This window comes from Pleurodeles waltl, chromosome 3_1 (assembly GCF_031143425.1).
Source record: "Pleurodeles waltl isolate 20211129_DDA chromosome 3_1, aPleWal1.hap1.20221129, whole genome shotgun sequence".
Classification (NCBI taxonomy): domain Eukaryota; kingdom Metazoa; phylum Chordata; class Amphibia; order Caudata; family Salamandridae; genus Pleurodeles; species Pleurodeles waltl.
The window spans coordinates 1,000,965,107-1,000,978,669 of record NC_090440.1 but is presented as its reverse complement, the minus strand read 5'-3'; the positions used below and the strand labels follow the sequence as shown (position 1 = coordinate 1,000,978,669).

The 13,563-nt window shown below is 44.2% G+C and overlaps 1 protein-coding gene across 3 annotated transcripts in view; it reads left to right on the top strand.

The window, feature by feature from the left end:
- The window catches only part of CD302 (CD302 molecule), a 324,100-nt gene that overhangs the window by 130,890 nt on the left and 179,647 nt on the right, over nucleotides 1–13,563 (top strand). For all 3 annotated transcript variants that reach the window (XM_069224203.1, XM_069224205.1, XM_069224204.1), the window contains exon 4: nucleotides 10,759–10,935. In XM_069224203.1, the coding sequence (XP_069080304.1) occupies nucleotides 10,759–10,935 (177 nt within the window). The remainder of the gene's footprint in view (nucleotides 1–10,758; nucleotides 10,936–13,563) is intronic.

The window sequence follows — 13,563 nt, the reverse complement described above, 5'->3', positions numbered from 1 at the left end:
ATTTGGAAAAATAATGGAATGTTTTTCTATTTTAAAGCAAATTGCGATAGGAACGAAGGTCAACAGAGTACAGTCTTTAACCTGCGGTCCCCCTTACAGACTTCTAGGAAATATGTGGAAAATCATATGTGCAGATTTATAAGGCAGACCAGAGGAGTGTTGTTCAAGTAATTTGTGAAAATATCAAAAGGAAATGGAGTGGTCTGGCGGGGTGCAGGGGCTGACCACCTAAAATGACAGACGTGCTTTGGTGAGGCTTCTGACTGGCAGCCAGGAACTCGCAAAATCCGACACTATCGTGCACCATCCTGACTTGTCCTACGGTCAGTAGAGAGGAAGAAAGAGGCGAGAGCAAGAGAGACAGGTCAAGAGAAAGAACGAGATGCAGAAAGTAGACAGAAAAAAAAGAAACATCCATACAGAGAAAGGCCGCGATACCCATGGAAGAAAGCAGGAAGAGAGAGAGAGTGAGCAAGAGAGGGAGGAATCAAGAAATGAAAGGAGAAAACAGAAGAAGAATGAGGAGGAAGACAGGACTAAAACCAAATAGAGGGAAAACAGTAGAGACAAAGAAAGAAAGGAAACAGAACTAATAATAGTAAGACAAAAGACCAACAAATACTGGACCACTTACCACTGTCTGTCTCCATTCTCTTTCCACATGCGCCTCCTGTGAGCCCCCTTGTAAAGAGAAGATGGCAAGATGGGAACAAGAAGAGTAGCGGCCGAATCACCGTGAAAACTCTTAAAAAAATAAAAACTACGTATCATCTGACCACGGGCTATTTGTCATCATTGCGCCACCCTATTGCAGCCGCCTTAGTATTCCGTGTTTACATATTTAATTGCAGCAGCTGCGTGTTTAAGAGGAGCGCTTTGAGCACAGGCACCTTTTTATTTACAAATTAAGCACTGGAAACAACAGTAATTCCCCCGGGGCGGCCTGAAGCAGTAAGGACGAAAAAGGCCCTGAGACGACCCAGCCAGGTAAAATCCGAGTTGACACTGCCCCTGCATTACTCCAACGATCCTTGTCGAGTGCGATGGGACCGGACCTCTGCTACTCCAGAGTGGCAATAAATCAGAGCTGTTCGGAGGGTTGCGGCACTGATCATCCTTGCGAAAAAAGACATGAGGACGGGAGCGGCATCGGAGAAACAGCCTGTGTCCTCGCAGTCCTCTAACTGGGCTGCGGGCAAGTTGAATCATCAGCCTAAGTAAATAGACTCCAAGCTCCGCAAGGGGTTGAGTATGGTCGCAGAGTGGGGACTCAAGGCTGCAAGCCGCAACACCACAGATTCACCTGCTGTCATAAATAAGCCCCAGGCCCAGCAAAAGGGGGACCAGCTGCACAGAGGGTGGAACTGTAGAGGCCTACCAAAGCATTCTGAGGGTGAAACTGGGCAGCCCTTGTAACAGAGGGCCCGTGCGGACTCGGAAAGCATGCCTCGCCCTGATGATACAGTGACAGCTCAAAGAATTGTGTGAGCGCTGCCCTGTGCATGGAACGCGGCTGGTCTTCTGACCCCTGCACATAAAAATGCCATGAACACTGTACCAAAAACTCAGCCTTACACTTACACCAGTCTAGGATTCACCTCCCCCCCACGCTAATCAACCCATGGCATCATGGAACACTAGGAGTAACTAGTCGGATTAATGCAGCTACTGGCTGACCACCCATGTTATAATTTGGCAGACACAGAGAACACTGTTGCTATAATTTAAAGGGTCTTGTTCTCTGCCCATTACTACAGGCCAAACAAAATCACAAAGAATGTGCTGCATGAAGCGTTGCCTATTGTAAACTTCCAAAATCCAGGACAAAATACTGTTACTGGAAGACGACAACTTAGAAGCTCGATATACCAACAGGACACTTATTGATTCAAATAAAGGTCCTTCACCATAGTACGAGTACAAATAGCTCATACCTGCCAGCACAAGATGGGCTGCACTAAAAGCGCTAAGCCTCCCCTCCCCCTAACCCAGGAGGATCATCAGACCAGACCCCTGTCTGGAGGAATCAACAAACTGAACATGGAAGATATAGTACCTCCAACTGCGTTTAATCCAAGTTCTGACACACTCAGCCTCATCTTGAAACAAGTCCATGATTCAAGAGCCGCCATTGGATTCCAAATTGACTCCTTGGCAAGAGACCTATGGTTGCTGCACGACGATCATCGCAAATTAATGGAAAGGGTCAAAGCAACGGAAAAAGGACCTAAAGCAAATGACCTACAACACGATACTCATTCTGCTGCAATAGACAAACTGAGGTCCCAGATTCGGCTACTTCATGACCGAGCGGAGGACGCTGAAGGAATGGCACGGCACAACAACGTGCTCATTATTGGGATTCCTGAAGGGACGGAAGGCCCTAACCCAACGCAATTCATTGATACCTGGCTACAGGATAAGGTGGTACCTCGGGCCTCTCACCCCTCTTCACAGTGGAGAGAGCTCATAGGGTGCCAACGCAAAAACCAGTTACTGGTGCACTGTCACAACCCATATTCCCAGATTGCTCTTTAGCAGTCCAGCAAAAACAATCATCATTATTGGCTGCAAAGCGACAGCTATGGGCTGAGGCTTGACCTACATATTGATGTTCCTGGCAGGTCTCCGTGTCATCGATGACCAAAAAGCGATGTTTTTTGACACTCCTGAAGCAGTCTGGGGCTGGCTGGAAGTTCATTACCCCAATGCTCCTAGACCTGGAGCAAATGAAACAGCGCAGGGCCTTCCAAGCCATCCCACTCGGCGTCGGAGACAGAACAACACCAGTAGTTTCTCCCTCGGAGCGACCCTGACCCCTATACAGGCACTGTAGGAGAGTCTAGCGGTGATAGCCACGATGCCCACTGCTGTTCAACACCGTTCCCTACAGTCATCATCTGGCTTCTTTCACAGTGCTGCATCTGACTCCGACTCTAAAGCAAGTGCAGCATTGTTCCCAATGGTGACCCCTCAAACATCTGACACAATTATATGATCTCTACTCTATCTTTTACAACACAGTATCTGTTATTGGCATATTTGATAATTGTTTAAACATTGACGACCTAAACTCACAACTATACGCTCGGTACTACTGAGGTACTCCAGGGCAACAAATCCAATATAAAGTTTGAATGATGATGTTCGTTCCCGGGTTGCCCGAGGAGGCCAACCACCTACTGCCTAAATTACTGACTTAGTAGATCACTAAATAGATAGGTACTGTCAAACGCTACGAGCAACAGTTTGTTTTATTATATTTGTTATCATGGTCGAACGACTGCTTCCCTTTGGACCAGATATTAGAGTTTACTAGATACAACTGAATTACAGCTGCTCTAATGTCTTATTACAAGTTGGTCGTGTTTTATTGGGAAAAGGTGAACTTGCAGGGATGTATCATTTAATGGAACTGTACCAATGTCATTTAATGGACCTGTACCAATGTCGTTAGAAATTCTACAGCAGCCAAGATATATAAAATACTGATGTTGAATGTTAAAGAGATGGGTACTGCACAAAAGTGACATAGGATATACGCTTTACCGACTCGCCCAAAGGTAAAATCAGCATAGTTACAAGAGTCACATCTCTCCTCCGCTGAAACGTTAAAACTTTGTTATAAATGGTGAGGCCAAATATTTGCTACAACCTACTCGGAGAATTTGTGAGGAGCAGCAGTTTGGATAAGAGCAGGGATACCATTTCAAGCACTATAGTCCAAGGTAGATACACAAGGACGATATGTGTTGGTCCGAGGAATGTTAAATGGTAGGTCAATAATGCTTGGAAGTGTATACCAAGAACACAGGACAGAACCATTTCCTAACATGGTTTTCCTCAGCGTTGGCGACCTGGCCCCAAATGTCATGGATAATAGGTGGTGACTATAATGCAGTTCTTGACATCACCCTAGACCGCTCTCATCCACCCCTCCCGTGTGCCCCCTTGGTCAGACAGGCCAAGGCCCTGAGAAAATAGGCTGGTCCTTACATGATACATGGAGAGAATTGAACGATTGGATGAGGGAATAGTCAGTCTACTCCGTCCCACACAAACTATATTCAGAACTAAACTGTATGTGGTGCTTATCACACCTGCTCAATGACATAGCACACACCACATAATTAGGAAAAACACTATCTGATCATAACCCACTAGAATTACATATCATGTCGGGACGGGTCCCCACCCGGTCCCCACCTGACGGCTCCAGCACTGTTTTCTAGAAGACGCGGTCTTCAAAGTTAACTTGACCACTACTATTGCCAATTTCTTTACCGAAAACATGGGAACTGCTTCTCCCTAACAGTGGAGTGGAAAGCATTTAAAGTGGTCATACAGGGAGCAGCACTGTCTACCACTGCTGGGGCACATCAAATGATCTTTCAAGATATTACAAAGACTGAAAACCGGTTGAGCAGGCTAGATCAGGAAGTGGCACATAATAATGCTAAAACTACGGATTTACAAGAATGCCACACCCATCATGCTGAATGCCTAGAACTCCTCTGAATACTAGATTACCTTGCCTATACAAGCAGAATGCACTTGGGGGTAATAAAACGGGCACGTTACTGGCCCGCCTAATTAGTCCACATTTGACTCCCATACTAACATTGGTGATAAATACACCAGAGGGTCTCACTCTCTTGACACAAAGACCCATTAACACAGCATTTCGAGATATTACACATAATTTTACAGATCCCCCACAGCACAGTCCTTATTTCACCTTCATGATTTTCTGAACAATATAACACTGCCACAAGTTCCTGAGTCACAAAGAACTACACTTTGTGCACACTTAATGCAAGAAGAGATCCGTTGTGCAATAAACGATCTTCCATGGAACAAGACACCAAGGCCCATATTTATACTTTTTGATGCAAGCCAGCGCTGGTTTGTGTCAAAAATATTACCGCTGGCTAACGCCATTCCTACGCCCCATGCAGGCGCATTATTTAAGGAATGACGTTAGCCGGCACTGCTGACTGGTCAGAGTAAAAAGAAAATGACTCAAAACAGGCAGCGCCAGCGTAGGGGAAAATGGGGGTTGTGCGTCAAAAAATGGTGCAAGTCAGGTTTGAGGCAAAAATCATGCCTCAAACCAGACTTGCGCCATTTTTTGACGCACAACCCCCATTGAAATGACTCCTATCTTAGCAAAGACAGGAGTCATGCCCCTTGCCCAATGGCCATGCCCAGGGGACTTCTGTCCCCTGGGCACGGTCATTGGACACAGTGGCATGTAGGGGGCCCAAAATTAGGCCCCCCCATGCCACTTTGAAAAAAAAAATACTTACCTCAACTTACCTGTACTTACCTGGGATGCGTCCCCCCATCCATGGGTGTCCTCCAGGGATGGGTGAGGGTGGCAGGGGTTGTCTCTGGGGGCAGGGAAGGGCACATCTGGATTCCTTCCATGGTCAGAGACCATGGAAGTGAGACCACAGGTCCCTTAACGCCTGCCCTCACCCAGGTGTTAAAAAACGGCGCACGTTAGGCTGTGCGCCGTTTTTTTAGGCCTGCCCCCCCTTGTGCGTCAAAATGACGCAGGAGTATAAATAAGGCGCACAGGCCTTAAAGTCCTTTTTTGGGCGGGAACGCCTTCCTTGCATGTCATTAACGCAAGGCAGTTTCCCGCATCCAAAAAATGACGCGCACAGAGGAATTTCGACGTCCGCGGGCTCGGGGAGTCAAAGTTTAAATATGGTGCACAGTTTGCACAGAATGTGCGTCAAAATTTTTGACGCACATTCGGCACAGAGTATAAATACTGTATGCCCCCAAGTCTCAATGCCCTGCCAGTTGAATTTTATAACATTTATACCACCCGTTTTCTTCCACACTTATTTATATAATAATATGTCACTCCAGAATGGATCCCACCCACCAGCCACTTTTCAAGCCCTAGTGACCTCCCTACTAAAAACTGGTAGGGACCCGTTAGACATGTCATCCTATAGACCACTACCTCTGCTATCAACGGACTACAAAATATTGAGCAAGATTCTGGCTGCCATATTACTCCTTCTCTTACTGAATCTAATAGACATTGATCATAACGGGATTATACCCCAACGTCGTACATCCTTAAACATAGGGCGGCTGTACCAAGTAATGGAGGTAGCCAAACCAATCTAGCCGAACGCTGGGTGTCTCTCTTTGTATCTTCAGCAAGCGTTTGAAACCCTTCATTGGGACTATATGTTCTCTACACTAGAGAAATTAGGCATCCCTCAACAATATATAAAGTGGGTGAAAACTATTATACAGCAATCCAACGGCACAAACCTGAACAGGCTCTAACAGTTCCTCAGACTACTTGATCTTCAGGGGAACTGCACAGGGATGCCCTTTTTTCGCCATTCCTTTTTGTGCTGGCCATGGAACTGGTGGCTTACACAATACAGCAGAGAGCAGATATCTGGGGGATTCCACAAAGATGAACACACATGCAATCTCCTTATATGCATACAACCTAATAATATACCTGCAAGATCTAGTGGTGGACATTTCACCACTCAACACCATCTTTACCCAATTTGCAGAACTCTTGGCCTTTGTGTCAATAATAATAAATCATTTGCCTTTACTTTCCGGGAGGACGCCTGGGTTGGTCGTCTGAGTATGGGGCATAGACTGTTCCAGTAGCTCCACATACTTTTCGTTATCTGACAGTTTAAATCTATCAAACCACTCCTGATCTCCTAGAGGGCAACTTAAACAAAATATTGCTTCCCTCGGCTCACAAATCCGATTCTGGATCACATTGCCTTTATTGGTTGCTGCACGGGTAGCAATATCAAAAATGTTAATCCCACCCGATTAATATTGTACTTTGTCAACCTACCGGTGGTGATCCCAATGGTATATACTACAAACAACTTAACACACTATTGATAGACTTAAACTGGGGCACTGAAAGACATAGGGTGAGCCTAGCTAAATTGTAACACCCCCTGGATAAAGGCGAGCTGAATGCTCCAGACTTCAGGGCATATCGCTTTGCAGGCCAATTACAATCCCAGGCATACTGGCTAGCAGGTCCTAACCTGAGAGAAATAAATTACACACAGAGGGATCTACAGCTGAGTAGGATACACACATTGTTATTGCAGGGGGCACATGCCCCCCCCCTCAACTCTACTTTTACATAATGTTTTACATAATGCTCGAACGTATTGGAAACAAGCCTTAAAATATACAAAGGGTTCCCTGACCTAGGAACCGAATATATACCTCTACTGGGCATTCTGACACCTCAAAATCCGCTTACATCCACTCTCATTCCCATTGAATACAGTAGATGTACACGTGATTGGTGATTAATTTGAAGAGGGAGTTTTGATGGCACATCAGGATTTCACTTAAATGCATGGGCTACCAACATCCCTCTTTCTTCTAAATGCCAGAGTATTTTAAAACCTGGGCACTAGAAGGAGACAAACCACAAACACATTCGCTAGTTCAAGCAATATACGAGATAGGAAAAGGCAGCCATCTGGTCAAATGGCTATACAAGGGCATAAAACAACATTCATACATATCACTGGCTACACTAAGGAACCGCTGGGAGGAAGACATCGGTAGGGCCTGAATGACAAGGAATGTCACTTGATGCTGGAATACCCCAGCAAGGTATCATGTAACTACCGCTTTAGATTTACTAACCCATACTCCTGTTTTACAATGTGTGCAGTGCATGAGCTGAGCACAACAATCCAAAGCTCCTAACCTGTAGGACTGGGCATTTACTAGCAGTTTCATTTTCTGTGTTTTAAGAGGTCCCTGGAATAGAGTGAAGTATGTCCTCATGTCGCTTTGTCTTGAAACCCAGTATCAGAGTCAAATCTGCATGGCAACAAATTGACCCTGTGACAGGGGTTATGTCTTTCTCTCTCTGGGCCTATCAGTCTTTGTGCATGTGTTTCTGTGTCTTCAATGTCTTGTCAGTTTTCTAATGCCATCATCCCTGTGTCACTGTCACTGTGGCAGTTTATGTCCCTGTCTGAGTGCACTCTGCTCATATCACAATATCCATATCCCCATGCTAAGGGTCACATTGTCACAGCTGTGTCATTGTTTCATTGACTCTAGAAAAGAGTTCCTCTCAGTTGCTTATTATATACTCCCTATAAGTCAAAAAGCAGTTTGTACTGAATTAGCGTCATTTGTTTTTACTCTAATTCAGTGCAAAACCAACTCCATATTTATACTTTGGTGCTAGACCCGTCTAGCGCCAAATTTATGGAGTTAAAGTCATTTTTTGGAAGTGGAAACCTACCTTGCCTTAATGAGATGCAAGGTAGGCGTTCCCGTGCAAAAAATGACTCTATGGCCTTAACGCCATATTTATACTCCCATGCAAAAATGGTGCAAGGGAGGGAGGAGGGGTCAAAAAATGGGGCAAAGCTTGCTTTGCCCATTTTTTAAAGCCTGGGTCAGAGCAGGTGTTATGAGACCAGTGGGCCTATTTCCATGGTGGAACACCATGGAATAAGCCCACAGGTGCCCTCCCCAGGCCCCAGGGGCACCCCCACCCACACCAGAGGGACTGCAGAGGATGGGGGACCACATCCCAGGTAAGTACAGGTAAGAAATTTATTTTATTTTTGAAAGTGCCATGGGGGCCCTGAAATGGGCCCCCTTACATGGCACAGGGTGCAATGGCCATGCCCAGGGGACCCTTGTGCTCTGTGCTGGCCATTGGGGTGGTGGGCATGACTCTGCCTTTTCTGAGGCAGAAGTCATGTGGCATGGTAGGTGTAGCACCATAAAATGATGCTAATCTGGTTAGAGTCATCCTCTTCTTCTATACTGCCAGCCCTACCGACTAAAGTCATTTTTTTTTTTTTTTTACTCTAGCCTACCCTTTGCACCGGCTTGCACCATTCCATAAATATGGTGCCTGGCTGGTGCACAGAAATGGCACAAGCCGGTGCTAAACTTTTTGGTGCAAAACTGAGTTAGTGCAGTTTTGCAGCAAAAAGTATAAAGTATAAATAAGGGCCAATATTTTGTAAGTTTGTGCCACTTTTTTGTCAAAAAATGACATTAATGTGGCGCAAAAAAAGTATAAATCATGGCCGTGGTACTAGACGGGTCTAGCACCAAAGTATAAATATGGAGTTAGTTTTACAATGAATTAGAGTAAAGAAAATGACGCTAATTCAGTGCAAACAGAGTATAAATATGCTGCAGAGTATAAATATGCCCCTAAATATGGCGTTAAGGCCATAGAGTCATTTTTTGAATGGGAACGCCTACCTTCAATCTCATTAAGGCAAGGTAGGTCTCCACTTCCAAAAATGACTTTAACTCCATAAATTTGGCGCTAGATGGGTCTAGCACCAAAGTATAAATATGGAGTTAGTTTTGCACCGAATTAGAGTTAAAAAAAAAAGTGACGCTAATTCGGTGCAAACAGAGTATAAATATGCCCCTTAGTATCTTTGTACTCAGTAATTCACCATTAGTTCCCATTGTCAACATCTGTGTCTCAGAGTTAATATTCCTGTGTAACATTTTCCTTGGCCCTGTGTCCTTGTGTTCCAATGTTCTTGTGTCAAAGCCAGTGTTCATGTGACATTGTCCCTATATAGGTGTTGCCATGTCAGTATCCTAGGATCAGTTGGTCACTCGCCAAGTGTCCCATATCGGCGCCTGTGTCCTCATGTTAGTGACCTAGTGTCTCCATGTCAGTGTCCGGTCTCAAGGTCCAAGGGTCCCTGTATCACAGCCATTACTCCTGTGTCCTTGTGTCAATGTTGTTTGCCTTACTTCAGTACCTCAATGTCGAAGTAGTGTCCTTGCCTCAATGTCTCTGGATGAATCTGATTGTCTTAATGTACTAGCACTTTTACCATCCTAAAGTCACTGCATGCTGTTAGCGATGAACAGGAGAGGAAGCAGAGGACAATCGAAATTTGGAAAGACTCAGAGAAAAGAATTTGTGAAGTAACCGCTTTATTCAAAGAAGAGCTGAGTTCATCCTAATAAACAAGCATTGGCAAGCCCAGTAAGTTTGGCTGAAGGCCTTTTGACTTTACCAATGTTTGTTTTGGTTTGTCCTGGTTTTTGTACAACTCAAGTGTTGTATCACCCTCGCACCACTCTATCTGACCCATTGCCCCACGCTTTATGCTGTAGTGGGCGGACGAAGAATGTGAATGAGACAGCAAGAAACCACTGGATGAAGAGGGTTAGATGAAAGCCCCTATAAATAAATATATTATATATTTAATTTAAGTAAAATCTAAAGCTTTTGGTTAACTCAGACCTAAAAAGGAACAACTGGAGAAAATGGACAAATAGCAAAACATTTATAGAGTTAGCTGGTAAATAAAGTACACTTTGCAGGCTTACTGCTGTTTACCTATTCAGATCTTCCTCTCGCTCTTGCTTAATGGAAAGGAAAAGTGCCCGGCTTCTGAAATGTTTGTTTTACAGACAGAGCAGCTCTCACTTCAACTTGCATACTTTAATTCGAGGTCATAGGTGTTTAAAATGAGTGGACATTTCATTTACTTGCACAGCCACATTACATGCGAGCACTTACAGTTGCTAAGACTGAAAATGTAACTTACAGTTGATTACCAACCAAGGTACCCACAGCAGGTACTCTTAGCAACGTTGTTACAGAAAAGTGCATAATCTACATACTATTTTTGGAGACACCTAACAGGTACAAACGGTTAATTACGTTAATTGAGCACTAATTACATTCTAATAAAAGGTTATCCATTTTAGATAATACTTTTAAATGGTTTGACAACTCAGAAGTAACCTTTACAAATTGGACTGAGGAGGAGGTCAGTGAAGAACTACTAAATACATGTGCAGCCCTGCACACTCGGTCTGGACGATGGAGAAAAATGAGTTGTGAAAATTTTACAGAAATGAGGACTCTGTGCAAAGTGACACTGTGTAAGTATTATTGTATCTTCATCTGGTTTTATCACGAGTCCTTTGTTACTGTTGAGTGTTCAAAACAAATTCTAAAATAATTGAAAATAAGCAACTACTGAATTTGCATTTTATTTTTTGCATGTTTGTATCTTCTTATGATTGGGGCTTTGGGCCTCTCCTCCAATTGTAATTATCAAAAGACCCCTCTGTGTCACTTCAGCTGCTATCTGGAAAGTTTCAGGCTGATTCATCAAGCATGAGCCGGAAAAAAGTGTTGTGAGGGTGGGGTCCCAAAACACATTTTCACCATGCAACATCCCATAGGTATTTTAGACACGACTACTGCCTTAAACGCTGAATGAAATTATACCAAATTGAGCAAAAAGCTAGATCTTGGTCCAGAAAGAGTGCTTTTTAGGGCAAGCCAAGGCAGCGCACAAGCACTTTCTTTCGACATTCTGTAATCTATTCTGTGGACTTTCACCACGCCCATCACTTTCATTTGTTCCTTGGCCTGCCTTTCAAAATTCCTTTAGTTTGTTAGGTAAATGCTTTAGGTTTGTCTCGCTTTGAGGCTGCTTTGTACTGCCATGGATTATTGCACGATCGGCCATGTACCTTAGTGTCTGCGCACTACTTTTTTCTTTTGCCACTCCGCTTTGCACTGGTGGCGGTATGTTGTTTCTTCCTCTGGCATCTTGCTGTTCCTTTGCATGTCTGCACCCGACAACGGCTGGATGGGGATTCTTTTTTTATTTATATAGCTCAAACTCGACTGGCATATTGGAACGCTTTACATGAGCACCGTTTAGATTTAAAAAATACAATAGAAACCCTCAATAAGGCTCTTCCTGCACAGTGGGAGAGCCGATAGTACAATATTCACTGCATTCGGGAAACTGGCCCAATAATACTTTGCAGGGCATTCCTTTTCTAGCACATTTGTGCCCATAGCTCAGTCTGTGGTGGTCTTAGGGTAGTGGGACCACCACCAAAACGTTCAGCACGACAGGTCCAGCTCTTCTTCTGGGTACCCACACTAGGTTGAGGGGGGCCCAAATTCATAACCTCTCCCATCATCCAATGTCTTTTTAAGCTCTTTCATGGGTAGAGCTTTTACTTTACAGCTGGGCGTAGTTTGTGTTCTAAGGGCCTTGTTTGTAGTAATGTTCTAGCAGTCCTGGAAGGCCTGAAAATGTGTAATGCACAATGCCCTCTAGGGGCTAAATATATGCTTGCATTGCAATGCTTTCTGTTCTTTTCTTTTCATGTGGTTATGCCATCTAGGAGCTAACTATATGGTTACATTACCATGTCTGTTCCAAATGCTGTTTTTATTGTGGTGCCCTCTAGGGGATGTTCTGACCATTAAAGTCTAATACCAAGTGTATGAAGGAATGCACAAACACAGTTTACTTCTGATAAAGGTTTAATGTGATGCATGGCTAAATACTTATAAGGACCCAAAGGCACGACCTATTGGCTCTGCAAGTGCTTGTTTGTAAATTGGTGCACATCTATTTAGTAGTTTTGGAGTAAATATTAAAAAAGATATATGTATATACAAAGACGTGAAGGGTCCACGGATCCAACAGATCTCAAAGTGAGATCTAGTTGGCTGTCACCACTTCAGACGGGAAGTGGTCCCAGCAATCTTAAGACTCAGGACTCGGTCCCAAGTCTTAAAAAAACAGGAAAAAAGACATGGAGGTAGGTCCTACAGGGACCCCACCTGGGGCCAAAAACGTTTTTTGCTAAAAAAAAAAAAGAAAAATTGCAGCGAATCTGCGGCAAAATGTAAAAAAACAAAAAAAAAAACAAGCTTAGCCTTCAGCACTTGTATGTTTTTTTAACCCCACCCCAGGTGGGTCAGGCTCCAGGGAAATAACAGTGTGTTTGGGGGCAAGGAGGTGCGTGTGGGCCCCCTAGCATGCCAATTTTGGCCCCTGGGGCACCATCCTCCCGGGGCACAGCCGTACTGAAAAAGGTAAAGGGGGGGGACTTAGTGGACGTGGCACACACCACAACTCCCTGGGCCGATTACTGCCCCGGGGACCACCTCCCTCTGGGGTCTGGCTGCATCTACAAAGAGGAGGGGGCAGCAAGCACAGTCTCTCTCTCTGAGACATTAATGGCCCTGGGGAATGGGGCCGGGGTGCAAGTTACAATTACCTTAGGGCATGATATCTAGTTTCTTGAAATAACTGTAAATATGACTGCTGAATTTCTAAGGCTTTATGTGTGTAAAATCTGAACACAACTATAATGTCCCTGTAGCCTTTGGTTTATTAAGTAATTATATATATATATATATATATATATATATATATATAAATATATATATGTTCACTTAATAAACCAAAGGTTACAGGGACGTTAAAGTTAGGCTCACATTTTAAGCGTACAAAACCATAGAAATTCAGCGATAATAGAGTTATTTCAAGTAACTATAACTCGTGCCCTAAGGTAACTAGAACTAGCGCCCTCACCATGCACAGTTTTCACATCCATAATGTTACAGTGATATTATCAATAATGTTATAAAAGATGTCATGAGTGCTGTAATATCTCAGGTAATTAGAAGTGCATGGCGAGGGTGCCTTTAGCCGTGCGCGGCGGGGGTTGTTCGCAAGGCCTGAGGCCTAC